General features: G+C 40.0%; 1 protein-coding gene across 11 annotated transcripts in view; it reads left to right on the forward strand.

The window, feature by feature from the left end:
• Nucleotides 1-20671, forward strand: part of Gas2 (growth arrest specific 2) — a 127719-nt gene that overhangs the window by 81148 nt on the left and 25900 nt on the right. For 8 of the 11 annotated variants that reach the window (XM_029479603.1, XM_029479606.1, XM_029479607.1 and 5 more), the window contains 2 exons: nucleotides 5018-5125; nucleotides 17573-17626. In XM_029479603.1, the coding sequence (XP_029335463.1) occupies nucleotides 5018-5125; nucleotides 17573-17626 (162 nt within the window). The remainder of the gene's footprint in view (nucleotides 1-5017; nucleotides 5126-17572; nucleotides 17627-20671) is intronic. The other 3 variants (XM_021167625.2, XM_029479613.1, XM_029479612.1) reach the window with 1 other exon arrangement.

Below are 20671 nucleotides of genomic sequence, written 5' to 3' on the forward strand. Positions count from 1 at the left end.
TATTCCTAGTTTTCTGAGAAACCACCAAATTGATTTCCAAAGTGGTTGTACAAGTTTGCACCCCCACGAGCAATGAAGAAGTATTCTTCTTCCTCCTCATCCTCACAAGAATATGCTGTCTCATGAGTTTTTTATCTTAGCCATTCCAATGAGTGTAAGATAGAACCTCAGATATGTTTTGATTTGCCTTTCCCTGATGACTAAGGACTTTGAACATTTCTTTATGTGCTTCTCAACCATTGGAGATTACTCTGTTGAGAATTCTGTACCCCATTTTTAGTTTGGTTATTTGGGTTGTTCATGTCTAACTTCTTGAATTCTTTGCCAATTTTGGATGTTAGCACTCTGTCAGATGTAGCCCTCTGTCAGGTGAAGATCCTTTCCCAATCTATAGGCTGCTGATTTGTCCAGTCAATAGGGTCCTTTGCCTTACAGAAGCTTTGCAGTTTCATGAGGCCCCATTTATCAATTGTTGTTCTTAGAGCCTGAGCCATTGGTGTTCTGATCAGGAAATTATGCCTTTTACCGATGCATTCAAAGGTATTTCCCAATTTCTCTTCCATGAGATTTAGTGTATCTTATTTTATGTTGAGGTTCTTGATCCACTTGGACTTGAGATTCATGCAGGATAAGGTTGGATCTATTTTCTTTCTTCTACATGTAGACATCCAGTTAATCTGTCATCATTTGGTGAAGATGCTTTCGTTTTTCCATTGTATGGTTTTGACTTCTTTATCAAAAATCAATTTTCCACAGGACCACACCACTTCTTACTCTTCCTCTCAGTTGTGACATGAACTTACACTTTTTTCCCCTTAGCGATGGTGTCAGGCCTGAAGAGTGTCTGGCCAGTGTTACATTTACTTTCTAATTACTCAGCCAGGGGACCCTCACAGCTCTCATTATGAGGTCCAGGCCTATTAGTACCATAGCTTCGTTTCATCACTAGTATCTTGAAAATCCTCTGTGGAGGCAGTCCTTGCAGCCAGCATGCTTTAAGACAATGCAAGCTAGAGTCAGAATCAATAAGATCCTCTAGGATGCACCTGAAGCCCTGCCTTGCTGATACCTCACAGGTCTCTTTGTTCTAACCCAGTGTGTTTTACAACTCTTTCATCCTTTGAACCACCTCTTTCATGTTGAGGTAACTGTTGGTAGTTCTTCAACATACTTCTTGATACTTTTCTTTTAAATGTATGTTTAAATATATTTTAATTTTTCCAGTATTGTCATTGTGCTAACTTCCATAAAAAAAATATGTGCTTGTGTCCCTGTGCAGGTGTTTGTGCTTGTGTGTGTACATGTGTGTTCACGCACACAGAGGCTAGAGGCTTACACTGCTATTTCTCTGTTTATCTCTTTACTTTATGATGGTGGTATTATTTTACAGAGTTTTTGGCCAACTAGCTGGCCAGTGAGCTTCAGGCATCCTCCTGTCTACATCCCCCAGTGTATGGGTTTACAGTGTATGGGCTTATGTGATTCCCCTCCCCTTTCCCCCCTTTTTTTTGGCTACTGAGGATCCAAATTCAGGTTTTTGTATCTGTATTACCAGCATTTTACCCACTGAGCTGATTCCTCAGCCCACACATGAAACTTTTCTTGTCATTTCTCACCCTAGGTAAATGTTACATCTTACTTATTGTTGTCTAAAGTATTCGTAAGTGTGCAAGGAAGTGGTTGTGAATGAGGCTTAAATTTCCATTCCTCCCAAGGTGTAGCCTGATTTTCACAGTTAAGAATAAGTCTACATCTACCCAGGTCCCTGCTAGCAATGGCCAGCATGAAAAGTCTCATCTTTGTCCTCTGTGTTCAGTCATGTCTTCTGAATCATATGACATTTGTGCTCTGCTGTCCTGTTAGAAATGGGAGAGGTGTTTCCGTTTGAGCCCATTTACCAGAACCAGAGAGAAGGAGCAAGAATGCTCCCATATCTTCAGGAACCTGTCTCAAGGCTAACCTATTCCTCATCTTTGGGAAGACAAAAAATACAAAGAGAACCCCAAGGTGTAGAAAATCCCTGGGAGGGGCTAGAGGCTATTTTACTAATATTCCAACTCAGAACAAAACAACAACAACGACCACCATCACCAAATAGTCATATGGAGACCCAAGACAGCAGGACCCTCAAGCTGCTGTAGCTCTAAGGTCTGTTCTTCCAGCTCAAAACTATGTGGGCACTTATGAGAATATAACTCTTGGTTTGATGGAGGAATGTGCATTAGTGGACACATTTAATGTGAAAAGTGGACACATCTGCCTCTTATAAGTTAGAAGCCTTGTGTCCTATAAAATCTTTAGATTATAAGCATTACTCAAAGAATGCTTGAAGAAACACTACCACCACAATGCCTATGGGGAAAGGTTCAGTTAGAGTAAGAAATACTAAGCATTACTTTCTCTGCCTGGCATTCACAAAGCTTTCCAGCATCATGCAGGCTGTGTTGAGCTAACTCAAAAGATCTAATTGACCTGGAATTTCTCAACTATATGGGAACATAGACTTTTCTTATAGCCTCCTTCATTCTTCAGTCATGTAAACTACATTGAATTTGGTTTTTTGCATTAATGTTTTTTCACTGAAGTCTTTATCTCAGGAACAGCAGGACAAAAAGAAAAGTAATCTGAACCTCATTAATGGTTTAAATCAGACCCCAGGTATCAAAGGTAAAAAGGAAATAGCGAGCATTACAACCACTTTGTTGCATACCATGTACACATAGCCATTTGGAACTAAATTTAATGTAACCCAGTAAATGTACTAAAAAACAAACAAACAAACAAAAAACAAGAAGAAGAAGAATTTAAGAAAAAGGCGTGATTCTCTAAGTTTCGGTGTATAGTTAGCACTGGGCTATTTTGTACACATTTATTGTATGCTTCTCCAAAAAGGAAAGAAAGATGAGGGTATGTAAGAGTGAAAAGAGGAGGCAAAGGAAACAGAAGCAGAGAAGAGTGAGAAAGAAAGGGAAGCCATGCCAAATGATCGTATTCCAGCAGACAACTTCAGAAAGAGCCAGGACTGTAGCGACCTTTGTTTGCTCACATTTTCTTGTCTGATTCTTAGGGGAACCGAAGGGAAATAGGTGACCTTTTATGTGGACAACAAAGCCCCCCTTCCTTAATCAAGATCTCTCAGAGGAAACACAGTGGTGTCCATTCAGATTGCTTTCTTCCCTATGTCCTGGTGGAGCGATTCTGCCATGATAGGCAGCAAGGTCAGCCTGAGTGCTCCTGCTCCTCTTTTCGTCCCGTTGTGTTGAGTTTGCTCTCACAGGGTGTTAAATGCTGCTCTAAGAAATAGCTCTCACTGTCTCCCTTCTCTTCTTCAACTTCCTCAGTTGGGGATGAGAGGTAATATAATTCTGAGTAACCAGGCCCCTCTTGAAATCTCATTTCAGCCCCAAACCGGCTCAGTTCCTAGCCAAGAGCAGAGCACCTGGCAGACAGAATTACCTCATGGTAATGTAAGAAGCAGGACTGTCATCATTCATGGTTAACTCTGTGTTTCCACTGTCCCTAGACTGGCCTGTTCTCTTCTATTTTTGCTTCTGTCCTGGACACAAATGAAAAAAAAAATACCTTGATTAAAAAAACAAGCAACACCAACAACAAGCAAGTGTATTAGTGTAGTGAGGAAGACATGAAGAAAGGGCAGGCTACTTGAGAAAATGCTTCTCCTTATTGTTCCATTAGGGTGATATGCTTTATGTCTCAGGTTAAGGTTTAAGATAAAATATTATCTTAGCCTTTAAGGAACTGAATTCAGCTAGATGATGCTAAGGTTGATCAATATTGATTCATTAGGCTGCCATCACAGTAATGACCCAGAATCTAAGGACTGTGTCAGTGTAAAATTTAGCATTGGAAAGACAGGGATGGACATGAGAGTTGTGAAGTTAGTTCTTTCACTTTCAAAATAATGTTACTTGTGCTTGCTTCATTGAGGCCTGCTGGTCACTAGCATAGCTCCAGGTTCAGTGAGAGACTCAATCTCAAGGAATAAGGTAGAGAGAGAGAGAGGAGATCACCTAGTGGTCTCCTACACACATTCCTATATACACACACATGCACATATGTGTATTCCAGCCCATATGTGTTTGTATACACTGACACACATGTAAACACACAGTACATGAATAAATACATAACAATGGCTGGATTTCTTGATGGCCAACTCTAAGTGCCACCCTTTCACATTTGTTGAATTAACCTTATCTATATTAAATGGTAGCTGCTAACAGCAGATTAATTCAAATAATATGTATTAATATTGAATATATGAGATATTTGGGTTACTCTGGATTGTCTCAAAGAACTTTCTCATTTAAAACATTCTAGAAGTTTCATGGATTATGAAAACAAATGAATTTCCTAGAGTTGTTCTTATGATTTACAGTATTCATAACTGTTCATGAGAACTCCAGAAGAACATTAATCAGAGTCATGTTTTAGATTTTCATTTTACATGCCAGCTAATCCTATATGTGCTACCTAAGATAAGGTAAACTGTGAATGAATCTGAGTAATACGTTGGTGAAATCTCAGGAGAAAACCTTAGGGTTTCAAACAAGAAAAAGTTTCAAAAAATTAATTTGTTCTTCGTTTATATCAAAATTGAATAGATTGGTATAGCAGGTTGTATTAAAGGACTCTTCTGTCATGTGCATTTGCCCTAGCTTTCAGTGCGGTTAGCCTATGCATACTTTATTTTAGCTCTTAATATCTTTGCTGTATGGCCCCACACATACTGTATTTCTGGATCTCCAGCTCAGGTCTGTTACCATGCCAACTGACTCATTTTCCCTTCGCATCAGTGTCATCATCAGCTGCTTGCTCAGACACTCAGAAGATGCTTCCACACCCTGATCTTCACATTTCGGCCAAAGTTCCTATGCTCACATCACTTCTGATATAGCACAAATCTAAATGATTAACAGTTCAGCCATGATTGAGCTCTTGGAGAATAATCACATGCAACTTTATTGGGGACAATGAGTGTGTGCCTCTATTTCAGGTAAAAAGAATCTCTGAAGATCCTCCCTGCAAGTGCCCAACCAAGTTCTGTGTGGAGCGGCTCTCTCAAGGTCGATACCGAGTGGGCGAGAAGATCCTCTTCATCAGGGTAAAGTCCTTTTCCCCCTGCTCATCTACATGAGCATTTGTGTGAACCTGAATCAGAGCAGAAGTCAAGGGAAGTATGACATATGACTCTCAGGAATGCCCTCTGGTGTCACTACACCTGTGCAGAGCAGTAGGCATGATAATGTGCTACTGCAGGCTGGGTGAGCAGATCCTATCTTTATAGGTAGAGGAGTATCACTCCCATGGGAGAGGGGTGCCGCTTATGTTTCCTGTATTCCTTTCATTTCGGTAGAATGGAATGAAAACGTGCCCTTCCAGGACCTTCCATATATCATAGTGAAGAAAGAAATCATCATCCTCGTACTTCTCGGCAGGCTTTCACATTAGTTCAGCATGGGTTTTCCATAGGTCTGGATTAGGGACCAATGTGATAAGATTGAAAACTCTCTAGGGAACTGGAGATAGAGCGACCGAAACCCCACAAAATTACTTCACTACAGTATTCTGGCTTAACAGTGACATAAGCTGTCCTCCCCAAGTTTTAATAAGTTAAAAGAGAGTGACTGCCCCAACTTAAATCATCAGAGTCCTCAGGGGCTGAAAAGGGGTTCTGTAAGGCTGAGCTTAAAGCGGGTTACTCAGAATCTGGCTTTGCTAACAGTCACAAGAGTTAGGTCTCTCAGAACAAGCTGTGATATTTGCTAAGGCCAAACATTCTTAAAAAATAAAAGTATAACTACATATATACCCCCAGAAAGTTTTCATTCAGAGTAGTGCTTTTGCTTCTGTCTTCTTGGCCTCTTCCTAAGGAACGTATGCTCTATTCACCTCTCATCTGAACATGTTAAAAACATCTTGGTTGCGTTGTAGAACTGAAGCAGCTTAAGGAATGCATAGAGTAAGAGTCAGGGACAGCAAACACTCCTTAGAGTTCTGACTGTAGGCTCTGGGGTCTCATATTCTAAAGGAGGCTGATTCTCAACTGAGGAAGCTAGTCAGTGCACAACTTTACTCTTGTTAACTTACAATGGGAACAGTAATACAACAGGCCTCCTTAAGAATCTGCAACAGGGAGAAAGAAATAGTTATCTTAATTCAATCTTAAACCTTATCAATCATTTTAGATTTTTCCCCCTAATTTCAAGGTAATGCTTACTTGATATAAAACAATCCAAGTAATAATGGCTTTTCAGTTTAGAATGACAGCTTTACAATATAAAAAGCTGGCCAGCATTAAAGGTTTGTGAATCACCCTGGGTCCAGGCACCCAGGTTGCTATTGTTGCCTTCTTCTTTGTTGCAAGGACAACACACATTGAAAGCTCAGCAGCCTGCTTTCACATCACTATATTAAATAACGATGGTTTAGAGTCTCTGTGGATGCATTAACATTTTACCAGGCTAATTGCTCACTTGAGAGTCAGCTTCCATTAGAATATGAGACCCCAGAGCCTACAGTCAAAACAAAGGGCCTTATGAAACAGGCTTTTATTTTTGTGATAGAGATGTTAATAACCTGGATGCTGTTTCCTTAGATGTCACCTAGGATCTACAGGCAAAAGAATGCAGTATGCATACTGAATTGTGTCTGATTTTCATGTCTGTTCACTTATCAAAGACCTCAATATCCTAGTTTATGGCCAGCAGAAGAGTATATAGTAGTTATTAGGTGTGCTAGTTTTTGATGGTCCGTTTTTCTTTTCAGGAACTGTTTCCTCTCTGCTAACTTTATCCCATTTTATAGAAGAATTGAGGCTTTATTATGAGTGAAATCATCATGTTTCCAGGTGACAGTGTTTTCCCTTACTGTGGACACTCAGGCAAGCCTGTAAAATCACAAACCACAAGGCGGTTGCTCACTGCCTGCCAGTAAGGCTGTTAGAACATGCCCGCAACAGTTTTTAGTAAGACGTAGCCACCAGTCTTGCACTTATGTGGTTCTTGTCTTTTATAAAATGTTTCATGTGATTTGTTAAGAAAGTACAAATTGAAGGAAATTGTGTAGCATTGCATAAACTATGAAACAAATTTGTTGACAAAGGCAAGTCATGAATACAGGTTCATAGATATTTTAATAATATTTTTTTTTATTCTTGAGAACTTCATGTATACATTATATACACTCTCCTCTCATTTGATCTACCCTCCTAGAGTCTCGCTCTGGATTTCAAATATCGTTCCTATCAGCCCATTGAGTCAGGATTATGGTGCCTGCCAGACACAAGTGTGGGGCTGTCAGGGAGTCAGGGTTATGGTGCCTGCTAGACACAAGTGTGGGGCTGTCAGGGAAGCATGATCTGCTTACCAAGAGCCACTCACCTAAAAGTGACTGAGTCTCCCTCTGAGTGTCATCAGCTCCTCAGCTCCTCCCCCTCACCCGTGCTGGCTGGCTCATTAACTGGCTTGATCTTGTGCAAGTCATTGAGTGCACGTTCTGAATCCATGAGTGGAGTGCAGTGACCCTGAAGTATCCAACAGACACTGTTGACAGCAGTCTTCTCTATCTTACGATCTTTCTACCCCCCTTCCATGATGCTTCCTGTGCTTTGGCATCAGGGATTGTGATCTAGAGACTTACTGTGTAACCGTAGCACTGCACAGGTACTAACTGCCTGCACATTGACCAATTGTCTCTGCAGTAACTGCTACCCACTGCACAGAGAGGCTTTTAAAGACATATTTGTTCTGTGAGTCTGTGTCCACCCTGATAGAGTGATAGGAATCTGAGGCAATGTCTTCTTGTCTTCAAGGAGACTAACTAATTGAAATTTGAGGTACCCCACCTGCACCCATATTGTCATTTCTCCATTTTCTCCCTGTGTTGGACGAGTAGACTAAATATAGCCCATTGATACACATGTGCTTTGACTGATGCTTTAGATCTTCGGCTGGCTAGGCCCTTTGTAGTAGATTCTCCTTGTGTTATAGCTGTGTGTGTGTGGAAATAGTAGGGGTTACTCAGAAATTTAGTGGTGTTGAATTTGGATTGATTATGGGATTATGGGACATAATACTTTAATTATAGGTTTCTGAACACTTGGATTAAAAAGCAAGTGGTAATAGTGGAATCCGTATATATAGAAGGTGGGTGGCCACTCCCAATGGCTTAATTGCATTCTTTTGTATCAACATATTTTAAATTTTAAACTTAAAATTAAATTTATCATGCTTCCTAAAGCTATCGAATACAGCTTTGTCTTCTTCGATACATTCTTGAATACTATTATATAAAGTATACAGAAAGTGAAACATTTTATCTCAGGATTCATCCTCAGTTATCCATCTATTGTAAGAGATGCCTTGTTTCCCTAAGGACTTAATGAGCCTGTTGACTTCAAAGAACTATGCAGAATTATTTAAGGTAATTTAAAACATTGGACTTCAATCTTAAAGATAGCAAGCACAGTGATAAAAACACAGGCTTGGATAGAATTAGCCCTCAGAGAGTCCTATATACAAGACAAATAAGCCTTGATATCTGGTTCAATAAGAGTTCACTGGTAGTGTCATGTAGATATGTACATGAGCATATTTTTTCTTTGTACATTGAAAGAAAAACAACAATGTCAAACTAATTTTTTTAAAAGGTAACTAAGAATGTGGCATTCAGAAAAAGATCCAGGAAGGTATCTTATAGAGGCTCTCTGCTAAGGTAAATATTATCTGTGAGTTTCTAGAAGAGAGCATACAATTAAGACAGATTTAAATACGTGCTATGTAGACATATGTTCATATGTGTGTGCGTTTAGAGAGACTGAGTTAGTCTCTACCCAAATATAATGTGATACAGGGAACAAATCTCTGTGATTTTTTTTGACTCTGATTTTATTTTATATCTTAGTAATCATCTCCCAAATTAAAAAATATGATCTCTAACTGATCTACAGTAATTTCACAAAATAAGATTTTTCCCTGTGTCTTTCATTAACAAAACTATGAGGCTGTTTTGGTGAGTAGTACTGGGGTGTTGGTTACCACACAAGCATGGTGACCTCGGTTCATCTGAACCCTGCTAAAACTGCACTTGGTACCACTTGTCTATAACCTCAGCTGGTGGAGACAAGAATTCCTAAATGCTTGCAGGCTAACTAGCCTGCTTAAGCAGCAGCAATATACAAAAGAAAATCTGTGTTGAAGAAGGTAGAAGGCAAGGTTAGACCACTGTGGTTTTTCTGTAACCTCTGTGCCTTCTCTGTGCCATCTGTGCACTTATGGTCATATACTAGAACATGTATGCTTATGTACACAAACATTCCATACACACATGGTATTTTCAGAAACAAAGTTTTGTTTTTTGTTTTTTCCATTAAAAGTAGCTTGGCATCTATTCTGAAGGTAGAAACCTACTGTCATCCAACATAAACTTCTCAGTTATTTCAGAATTAGGGGGTCAGGACAAAAAAAAAATCTCTTTAACAATTTCTGCAGCAACAGAGATGTTAATATTTCAAGTCAAGCAGACAATGCTTCACTGAAATGCAAACTGAAGGCTCCTGGCTGCTGCCTGCATGCCTTCTTCCCTTTTCCTTCCTTCACCTGCTGTCCAGTGGGGCCTCCCATACTGAAAACTCATCTGCACCACTAATCTGTATGAGAATTCCCAATCAGGTGAGGAGGATGCAGTCTTCCTGAGAGCTGGGATGTGTCCCCAGGTGGAGCCACATTAACATATGGAAACCCAGCATAATGGTAGAATGCAGCTTCTTTCACCTTCCCAGAGGGAAACAAAACCTCTAAGATTCATGTCAAACAGCCATATAGGCACTGGAAATTGAACCTGAGTCCTCTGGAAGAGTAGCAGTGCTCTTAATTGTTGAGCCATCTCTCTAGCCTCCAGAAATGACAATTTTAAAGACAACTATATCTAGGGGGATGGTTGTATGTATACAGAAGTAAGAAATAAACTTTTCAGTCATATGAAATTGTTTATGTAGAAACAACATGTGACTACAATGCAAATAGAATAGTAATAATTGAAAGCAGATTTTAATTGCTAAGAACAAATAATTATGGACATGAATTTTTTTCTTTATATTTTATGATGAAGATGATTAAAATATGACCTAAGAAAATTCAGTCAAATGATTCAACTATAAATTTAGAAATAAAGGTTCCTTGGAGGTTGTTATTTAACTATCTGGTTATTCATTTTAATGGTTTTTTTTTTTCCCCTGAGTTTCCCTCTTCTAGATAAGGGTAAGCAACTGTATTGCATTTCTGTTGCTATTACTTAGGCCAGGAAGGATTCTGTGGTTTGTTTCAAACTTCTTACATATTTTTCTCTGGTATGTTGTTCTCTGGTTGTTTGCATTGCTGATGCCTAGCACAAAGCAATGCAATGGAAGAATTAATTATGGTTCGGACTCTAAGGGTATGTGGCCCATTGTGGCAGCAGTGGCATGGGCTGGGACCTCTGATTATGCGGACAGCACTGCCTACATTCCAGCTGGCTCTTACCACTCTGGGAATGCCCTCACAGCCATACCCAGCAGTGTGTTTCCTAGGTTGTTCCAAATCTATTGTCAACAGAAATCCTCTCTGTTTTGAAATCTTACTGTGTTGGTGGTTAATCCTAGGAAATTTCCAAATATTAGTTCTCTCTCTCTGTGTACTGTGTTTTGTCTCTGTAGACCCTACCAGTGAGATGTAGCTACAATCTCTTCGATCTCTAATGTTTGCCTACCTGGTGTCCCATCCCTATAAAACTTAGCAACATGGAGATACACCAAGATAATAGGTTGGTAGGAACAAGTGTGCTGGTGTATGAGGTGGTTCCAAGCTGCCCCAGCTGAGCCAATAGAGCATCCGTGTGTGGGGCACAATCTCTCACCACAGCATTTCTCTAGTGTTATATGGGAGCAAGATATCCTATGCTTTGAGATAATGTAAGCATATGCATGAGAGGTTTTTTAATTAATCCTAACTCATTCCCCTAACACAGTAAGGTTGAGCTGCTCAAAGTGTATTCTAATAACAGCCATTAGGAAAAATGGTCAAGACATCTTTAAAGATTGATAGTAAAGAGTGACTGTAAATATTAATAGTTGACTGTGTTAGTATCTTGTGAACACTTGACATATCTTGCTTTAATCCCTTACCACGTTGGGAAACATCTTGTTGCCATTCCCATTTTAAAGTTGGAGAAGCTTAGATACAAGGCATGACTTTTAAGTTAGAGAATCAGAAGATGGTGGCACATGCCTGTAGCCCCAGTGTTGGTGAGATTGAGGCAGGAGGATTGTGAGTAAAAGGGAACCTAGTGACATTTTACCTGGGCACAGAATGAAACCATGTCCTGTCTCTAAGCTTCTCCATGTTTTCATTTTTCATACCTTTGCAAGTAGCTGATGCGTGGTGGGGCTGGGCTATAAGCCCTGGCAGATGGACTTTTGCAGTAACGTTTTACTCCTACTGATTTCTTTACCTGGTCTTTCTTGGAGCATTCTGTATACATCCTTTAATCTTCTAGGGAGAATGTCTCGGGTGACATTCTGCAAGTATATTCAGCCGTAGAATTGGTCCCCACCCCTTCCTAGAATGTCATTTTGGGTGGAGAATTAACGAAACACATTCTAGAAAAGACCCTATGTGTTGAAACACAAATTTTAAATTATTTTAAACTCAGAATTGTATTGAAAAGCAAGTTGTCTAGAATGTGTTTACCCCAGTTAAAACAAATATATTTCAAGCTCTTACTAATAAAGAATATGTTTTAAGTCTGTGCTTAGTTTTATTTGATAATGATATCCAAGGAAATAAATAGAGAAACTGTAGGAAAGACAACTGAAATTTAATTAGTTCCATTTGTGCTAGGAATTTTCCAAGTACTTTACATACTTTGTCTAAGAAATTTACGTCTTTTGTCTTTCATAGAGCTGGGAAATTGTTTTCAATCTTTTCTGTGGGTAAAAGAGTGCAGACTATTTCAAGTAAGTGTTATGTCCATAAAATTCAAGTCCAGACTCCTGGAAGAGCACATTCCATTCCAACCCCCTCTAGTGCCATGGCTGTCAAGTGCCAGTAGTTTATAAAGTGGGGGGAAGATGGTGCATACCTGTAACTGTAGTACCTGGGAGGGAGGTGGAGGCAGGAGGATCAGAAGGTGAGGAAATGTGAGACTGTTTCAAACTAGATTAATGTTTTTTTAAAAATCTGTCCAATTTTATGACACATTTAAAGGTCAATGATAATAAATCCATTTTCCCTTAAAATACTCAGAACAAAGTGTGTTTGAGCTGTATGAACAACAGGGCTCACTTTAAACAGCCTATTACCTGCCTGCATTGGTCACAATTCTTATAACTAAAATGTTCACCAAATGGCACACTCAAAATCCATTGTACCTTTCAATTGCCAAAATGAATTAGAGCTTTGTGCAATTTAAGATATACCATTATCTGCTCCAGTGCCTTAATAGAAGTCAAAGATAGTTTTCTGCTTGCCTCAATCGTCTTGTTGAGTCTTCCATTGATAGTAGCAGAAAACGTTAAAGTCTATCCATTTTTGGAGACATTTGCATAACATATGTCTGAATTTTGGTAAAACTTCAGGTCTCATGGTTCCCCATCCTTCATTTCTCATCTTAAGAAATGTGAATACATGACAACCCTGAGTAAAAGACAATGACAGTTTAGCTGGCAGTCAGGAGAGGAGGGGTTTGTGGAGACATCCTCTGAGAACTGTCTTTGAATTAAATCATCATAGATCAACAGAAAAATCACACATGTTGTTATTGACTCTGAATTTTTTTCTTCACCCTAAAGTTTCTTCAGAATATTACGCCTGTGTGGTGAAAATCTACTCACTACAGCCGGATAAGCCAGAGAGGTGACTAGCACCGTTGCCATAGTAACAGACCCTGGCACAGTCTTATGGGACTTTGAAGCTGGCGGTCCAATGAGAGAGTCCTATTACCTGTCTTGCTGCTGTTTTGACACATATTGATTTACTGGGAGTAACAAGTAGCCAGACTCAAACTGCAGACCATTCCGGTGATGAAAAACGGGCTGTTGTATAAAAAAACAGGCTGTTGAGGAAAATTTTAAAAAGTAGGAAAAATTAAAGCCTCCATATCCCTTGGCATGAACATCACAGGAGCAGCCTTTATCTGGTCTCTAGTAATCTAGGTTTATATCCCTCTATACAACTTGAAAACTTGTGAGAGTGATGATTATGTTTTCAAAACTCAATAACAGGTTGTGCTTGCTTTTTTAAGGCCTTGTTTCCATTTATGTATGCAAGATCCCAAAACATGACTATAATGCTCAGACCCATGGGAACACAAAGGAGCATTTGTGAACATATTTCTGTATCATCTGTCCCTGTGCAGTGTCAGTTTAGACAAAGGAACCAAACATGTCTAAAAATACATGTAGTACTTTGACTTCAGCATCTCATTGCAGAACTTGTAGCATCCCTCCTCCAGGGTGTGGCATCCCTCCATGGTAGCATCCCTCCCTGGTGTGGCATTGCTCTACAGGGGCAGTGGCTATCTTACTTAGTGGTAGGACTTATATACCTTCCTTGAGTAGTTTCAGTACCCTTCCATGGTGGCAGAAGTTATTTTGACAGGACTTACCAAAGATATTGGTTTAAAAATGATCCCATTTTGTACTATTACCACTCCTGAGAAAAGCCAGTGTGCTCATTAGTTTATACATTGCCCTGGCAACTAAGAGTGACCTTGCTGAGGTAGCCTAGCCAGTAAGCAGTAAATTCAGTTTAAATCATATTACAGAAAATTAGTATCTGAAATTCATGTTTTAAATCTATGTAATAAATTTTCCTTTTGAAGTTTTCCTTAAGATGAAAATACTTTAAAATTTTTGGACATTGACCTTAAGAGCATTACATTTTAAGGTGAAATCGCATGTTGGTATTTGTCTTCTACTTGCAGTCTTCCCAACAAGAACAGCTTTTGTTTTAAGTCAGTTATGCTGGTCTAAATGTGAACTGTGGAGAAAGGAGAGGACTGAAGCAAATGACACAGTGCTCTGCCTTCTTCAATTATTGATGAGATCTGCCTACCTCGAGGTGGGAGAGAGAAGCGGTAATATCCTTTTTTTTTTTTTTAAATGAATCCCATATAGTCCTCCTGTGGGTCCCAGCTGCGTAGACAGAACACAGACAGATCCATGAAGAAATGCATTCACTCTGAGCCATCTTGGAGCTTTGTATTTAGTACACACTAACAGGCGGTGTGGGACAGTGCCACAGTATTACCAGTAATAAGTATCCGTATGCTCATTTAGTGCTGCTGACTTTACAGATAAAAAGTCAATTGTCTATAGGGCTTGCTCATGTCAGTTCTTGTCTCACATTTCCTTCTAATGCTTGACAGTTTTACTTTCAGCTTCTCAGTGACACTGTATTATCTTGTGCTGAATCCAGTTGCTGTTTTCCTTTAAACCACTAGCCCTGCTGTACAGCTGGAGCGGCACAGACTAACGTCCTTAGCACTAATTGTACTAATTAATACTTCAAGCTTTGCCAGTAACTAGTACATGGTAGTAAACCACTTAAAATTTGCTTGCACATTACATTGCAAAGTAGTCTCCTGCTCCTGTGTTAGAGGCAAGAATAATCAACGGACTCTTCAGTGGTTCTCAACCTTCCAAAAGCAGGGGCCCTTTAATACAGCTCCTCGTGTCATGGCCACCTCCAACCAGAGCATTACTTTTTTGGTGCTACTTCATAACTAATTTTGCCGTTGTTATGAAGCATAGTGTAAATATCTGGTTTTCAGCTGGTCTTAGGTGACCCCTGTGAAAAGGTCAGTCAACCCCTAAAGGGATAGTGAGCCACAGGTTGAGAACTGTAGACTTTGGGAAGGACAAGGCATACAAATTTGAGTGGATATCAGTGTACTTTTTTTCTCATTGGGACAGAATACTGGATAAAGCAACTTAAGGAAGGAATGGTTTGCTTTGCCTGCAGCTTAAGGGCACAGTCCACCACAGTGAAGGAGGTGTGGTAGCTGGAGCTTTAGACAGGATGAACAAAGACATGAATGCTGGAGGCCAGGCCGGTATCTCCTTTGTCCAAAATTCAGTCCTTCAGTGTGGTTTCTCACACAGTTGGACACTGTTGCACATATTCAGGTGGGCTTCTCTTCTCAGTGAAACTCTGGATGTGCCCTCACAGATGTGCATCCAGGTTTATCTCCTGGGAGAGTTGGAACCCAGTGAGACTGAGAATCTCAGTTCACCTTCAGTTTCCCATGGGATAAATCAGCAACCTCTTAAAATAAAATTTCTGAAATTACAAAGTTGAACAAAAATTGCAAATAATATTCACCCTTTCACCTCAGAAAACCCTAAATGGCAACCCCTACATTAAAGAGTCCATCCTGAACATAGCTCCCTTGGTGATACGCTCTGCTGTAAGTTAGCTTCTCCCATAGGCTCATGATCCTGCAGCTGCACACTGACTAAGCCCTTGTCAATTCCACAGAAATGCTATTTTCTAGCCTAGAATTTCCACAGGAAAGTTTGTGATATAAACATCATTAAATGAACCATGAATTTAAGGTAAACTTATTTTTGAGACACAGCCACACAAAAAGTTCTTCAGATTTTTTTTTAAACCAACTCATTGAACGTTTCCTTGTATTTCCCAGCAGCCATTTTGGTTAACATTGTTTGTCTCTCACTTTGACTGTTGGCATTAGCCATATTTTTCCCCTAAAATGCACTCTCATGGACTATGAAGGGCAGAGACAATTAAGTCTTCCTTAGGCTTCACTAAAAAGTAGAAAAAGGGCAGAGCAGGTTTTAAATTTGTTTTGAAAGCTTTGAGTGGGCAGAAAGTCTGGAGAGTCCCAGACCACAGCAATAAAGCCTGTATAGAACAGTGCACTAACTTACCTCCATCTACACAGCAATAAAGCCTGTATAGAACAGTGCACTAACTTACCTCCATCTACACAGCAATAAAGCCTGTATAGAACAGTGCACTAACTTACCTCCATCTACACAGCAATAAAGCCTGTATAGAACAGTGCACTAACTTACCTCCATCTACACAGCAATAAAGCCTGTATAGAACAGTGCACTAACTTACCTCCATCTACACAGCAATAAAGCCTGTATAGAACAGTGCACTAACTTACCTCCATCTACACAGCAATAAAGCCTGTATAGAACAGTGCACTAACTTATCTCTATCTACACTGTGTCTGTCATGGCTGCTACCCAGCCAAGGAATCCTTTTTAGTATTTTTAGTACTTTGAAGTTTTGGATTACTATGGGAAATGTAGACTTTCTTTGGGCATATGTTTTATTAGTGACACATTGCATCCCCACCCAAGAGAACAAAGGATGAATGGCACTGCTCCTATCCTGAGATCTCTCAGGGTAAGCTGGACTTAGCTTTGCAGAGGGAGGTACTGCAGACAACCATGCTCCTGTCACAAAGCTCCACTTACATATGTTTACTCACATGCAGGAATCATATATTTTCTTGTGTATATTTTCTCAGAGTCTTAGAACAATAAAAGCAGAATAATTCTTCAGTTAACACTCCAGAGGAGCCTGAATTTTAAGGATATCTTAGCCCCAAAGATATGAGTAAGCTCTTCAGAGGGTGGTGCCTAACACTGGTGGATCTGCTGAGTAATATAGGCACCTATTTCCACTTCGGGAAAACTGAAGATGGAAACTCTAAGGATAAAAAGAAAGATGACCTTGACAGATAACCGACCAATAGAATTACAGCCACACTCATACAGAGTCATAGAAAGAGAAACTCTCATTTCCCAGAGATGACTCAGCTGTCCACCCACACTGTGCTTATGCAGAAAGTCTGGGCTGCAAACTGCAACTCCCACTCCCATTGAACTCTTTCCTGAATTGCCCTTCAGATAGAACAGATGTCTCCCTGTAGCCCTTACGATCTTGAACTGTTCTAAAATATGTTTTGATTACAACAGAATGGTATGATCGTAAGGTAAGACTGCTACACACAGCTTCCAAGTGTGGAGCCTTGTCTAAGAACTAGAGGCTGATCTTGTGGGGCATGGAAGTCAGACCAAGATGGCAGGGTCCTTCACTTAACATCTTTCCAGGACTTTTTCCTTTAGGAATCCTCTGAGAATATGTGTATCCCACACAGAACCGAGACCTACATCTGGCATCCCTCAGGAACATTCTCCCCTCATTTGCTTCCTTTGTTTTTGAACAGGAGATAGCAGGACTCCAGAAAAGGGATCATCCTAACATTTGCCATTCAAAACAGCACGAATCAACACTGTGTAATTCCCAGAGGGTGTGTGCCTCTTTCTTCTCAACCACTATGGATCCCAGTGTGATAAAAACATCTCTCTACTGCAGGATTTAAACAGATAGTCTTCTTACTGTACCTAACCAAAAGCTTTCTTTTCTCTTGTCACAAAGGAGTAGTTTGTACTTTTAGGTGCTGTCCATTCGTTCACCATCTGCAGAGGAGACAGCGAGTGTTTTATGAACCTTGTATCTTCTTGTTTCAGTAGGGTCTTCATAGTTGTGCCTATGTCTCAACAGCCAAAGCAAAGCAGACACTGAAGGTAATTGCCTAGATGATTAGAGCGCACCTCTTCCCTTTGCATTCACTGTAGAGCTTTGACCGCCAATCAAACTAGGGGAGTTGGGCATTCAGGGTTGAGAGTCATGTATCATTTCAAAAAACATAGAACATTATTTCCCCTTGATTCTCTATATTTGTTAAAAATGTTAAAGATATACTGTGGGTATGTGGAAAGCAGTACAATGGCTATGTTTTTGTCTTCTTAATAAGACCTCCACACTCAGATACTTTTCCTTATAGACCTTACTATTGAAATCACTTGGAAGGATTAGCTTGGCGCTTGCTTCTGTATGCTATATTGTCATAGTTTTTCCTGTTAAACATTTAAATAACAGATTTGTGAAATAAGAATTACCGTTTGTTTGGGGTTGCTTCCACTGGAGTCTTTTATACAAATGGCCTTTTGTAGTTGAGCACACGTATGATCCTGTGGCACTTGCCATGTTTCTGTTCCAGCACCATTCCTAGTTTTAATGCACGGTCCCCCAGCTCACATGTGCCCTGGCCTGACTAGCATGTTGTTTACAGGGTTAGGGAAGAGACACATTCTAGTTTGAGGTCCTGAGTGTGCAGAAAAGAACTGATTCACTTTATGTATATTTTAAAGAAAAGGATATGATCTAAAAAGAGCAATAAAGGTGAAAGACCTTTGTTTCTTACACAGAAATACATATTTTAGAGAAACATTTTTAATTTCTTTTTGTAGCAGATATTTAGTGTATCTCAGAACTACTATATGAGAATACATATTTAGAGAGAACAGTTAAATGCATCATTTCATCCAGCACATATTCCTGTTTGGTTACTATATGTGTGTGTGTATGCATGTGTATGTGCCTGTGCATATGTGTGTATGTGTGTGAGTGCATATGTGTGCCTATATATGGTTGTGTGTGGGGATGACCATGTGTAGATATTGCACATGTAGGTGCACATGTGTGGGTACATGTACTCATGCCTGGGTATATGTGTGCGTATGTGTGCATATGTTCTAATGGGAGTACCTGTGCATATGTGTGCATGCATTTGTTACTGTCTGTGCACAAGCATGGGTATGTGCGTAGCTGTCTATATCCATTTACATGTAGTTGTGTGCACACATGTAAAGTATGTGTATATATGTGTGCATGTGTGTGTAAGCGTATGTGTGAGTATGTATATCTTTTGAAATAGTATGCATATTGAACTGAAGAAATGAGAATGTGATATGGAAACCTTAGGATATTTCCTATTTTAGGGAGTCCTTTTAAAGAAAACCTTTCAAGGAATGTGATCTTAGAAACAGGTTTGTGCATGGAAAGTTTATAATATAGGTGGCATGTTGGCTCTTTATGGAGAGCTTGGATCCTCTTGGGGGGCCCAATGCAGTGTGCAGGGTCTGCTTTGTTCTTGCTCCTCTGCCTGCATTTCTCCTGGAGAAGATGATGGAACAGGATTCCCCTGACGATTTTCAGGAGTGTGTTCCCATCTGGATTCCTTGTGTATTGTTCTGTCTAAACACAGATACAGAATGAAGAGCCTGGTGCGATTTTCATGGAAGTTGCCAAAATCGCAAGCAGGTCTGTTTCCCCTTCTTTTCTAGAGACTAGGCAATGCCCAAAGTATGTGGGGGTTGAGATTCAGAAGTTGGCTCTCTTGTAGGCCTATAACACTCCAAGGTCTTCACTCAATGAGGTCCTTTTTGGGTCAGCTCTCCCTCTAGTTTAAATGTGAAGCTACAGAGAATGATGTCATGACCTTACTATACAGTCCGCAGTAAACATGAATAAGAAGGTGTACCATACCTTTGAGTTCAGGGATAAAATTAATTGTGCAGAAGTCTGCACAGAACCAGTCACCTGACTCTCCCTCTTCCTGGAAGCTGAAGATCACAGCTTGTCCTGTGTGGGCACCTGCACCATGTTCTGGAGTTGCTTAATGCTTAAGCTTTTTTGGCTTCTGTGTAAGAGTTGCTGTGCCTCCCTTATATCTCTGGCCACTTTCCTGTTTTCTGTGCTTCATGTTAGGCTATTTGCCACAGATTGAACTCACGCCACCCATGTGCTGCTTATATCCTGTGCCCTGGCTCAGCATTTATCCCTTCTGTTTGGACACCCTGAACTTAGCACATCTGTATAGGGCTCGAGGAGCAACCACCCATTGAGCTGATATAGTGTGAGTTGGCCTGGTCTCTGAGGTTTTCTGCCCAGACATGTTTTGTCAAGCACATTAATGGTCTGTTTTCTGTGCTTCATGTGATACTTCAGATCTCTGCTGCTTTCTCTGATTGCTAAGTAGTCACTGCTGTGGTTTATCTTTACATTGTTCTGACTTTTTTTAAATGAATGACTTACATAACAATATATATTTTTATTTTATTATAAGATATTTAATACAAGAAGTATTATAAGAGAATGATTTCATAGGAGAATATCTTAATATTTATCTTAGAGACCCACATTTGCAGTACCTGGGGCAGTGCTTATGATGGTATTTGGCACATTGACTTTAGGAGCCAATGTTTCCTTGGGGGAGACATCAGCATCACATCCCAAAGTTAAACTTGAGCTGTGTCTTCATTAATCTTTTATGTGATGCATTTCTTGAGGTTAGATTTCTGGTGGGTGTCCCAGAAGAGCTTTTATCAAGAATCAAGAAAGGCCATTAGAAAAAAGATAACGCCTAGAAAGATGCTCAAGAAAAAGGCAGATGGCTATCAGAGGACAGAAAAAAACATCCCCATAAGAGTTGGAAAGGTCATGTAGAGAAACACCATCAGGACCAGAGAAGATGGAATAAGGAAAATAAAGATAAAATCAGACACTATCAAGACTGTCGAAGGGCAGTCATGAGCACAGAGCACAGAGGAGGAAGGGTGGTGAGAGGCCAGTGTGGAAGCGTGATAAGAGCCAGGTAGACACACATGGGGCCGGGGGATAGGGGTCACAAAGAGTTTGCTCTGCCAAAAGAACATTGACTTTCTCTTGAAATCATACGGAGATTTTAGAGAAACTTATAGAATCAAAAAAAAAAAATCATGAATAGA

This window comes from Mus caroli, chromosome 7, assembly GCF_900094665.2.
Source record: "Mus caroli chromosome 7, CAROLI_EIJ_v1.1, whole genome shotgun sequence".
NCBI classification, from domain to species: Eukaryota; Metazoa; Chordata; class Mammalia; order Rodentia; family Muridae; genus Mus; species Mus caroli.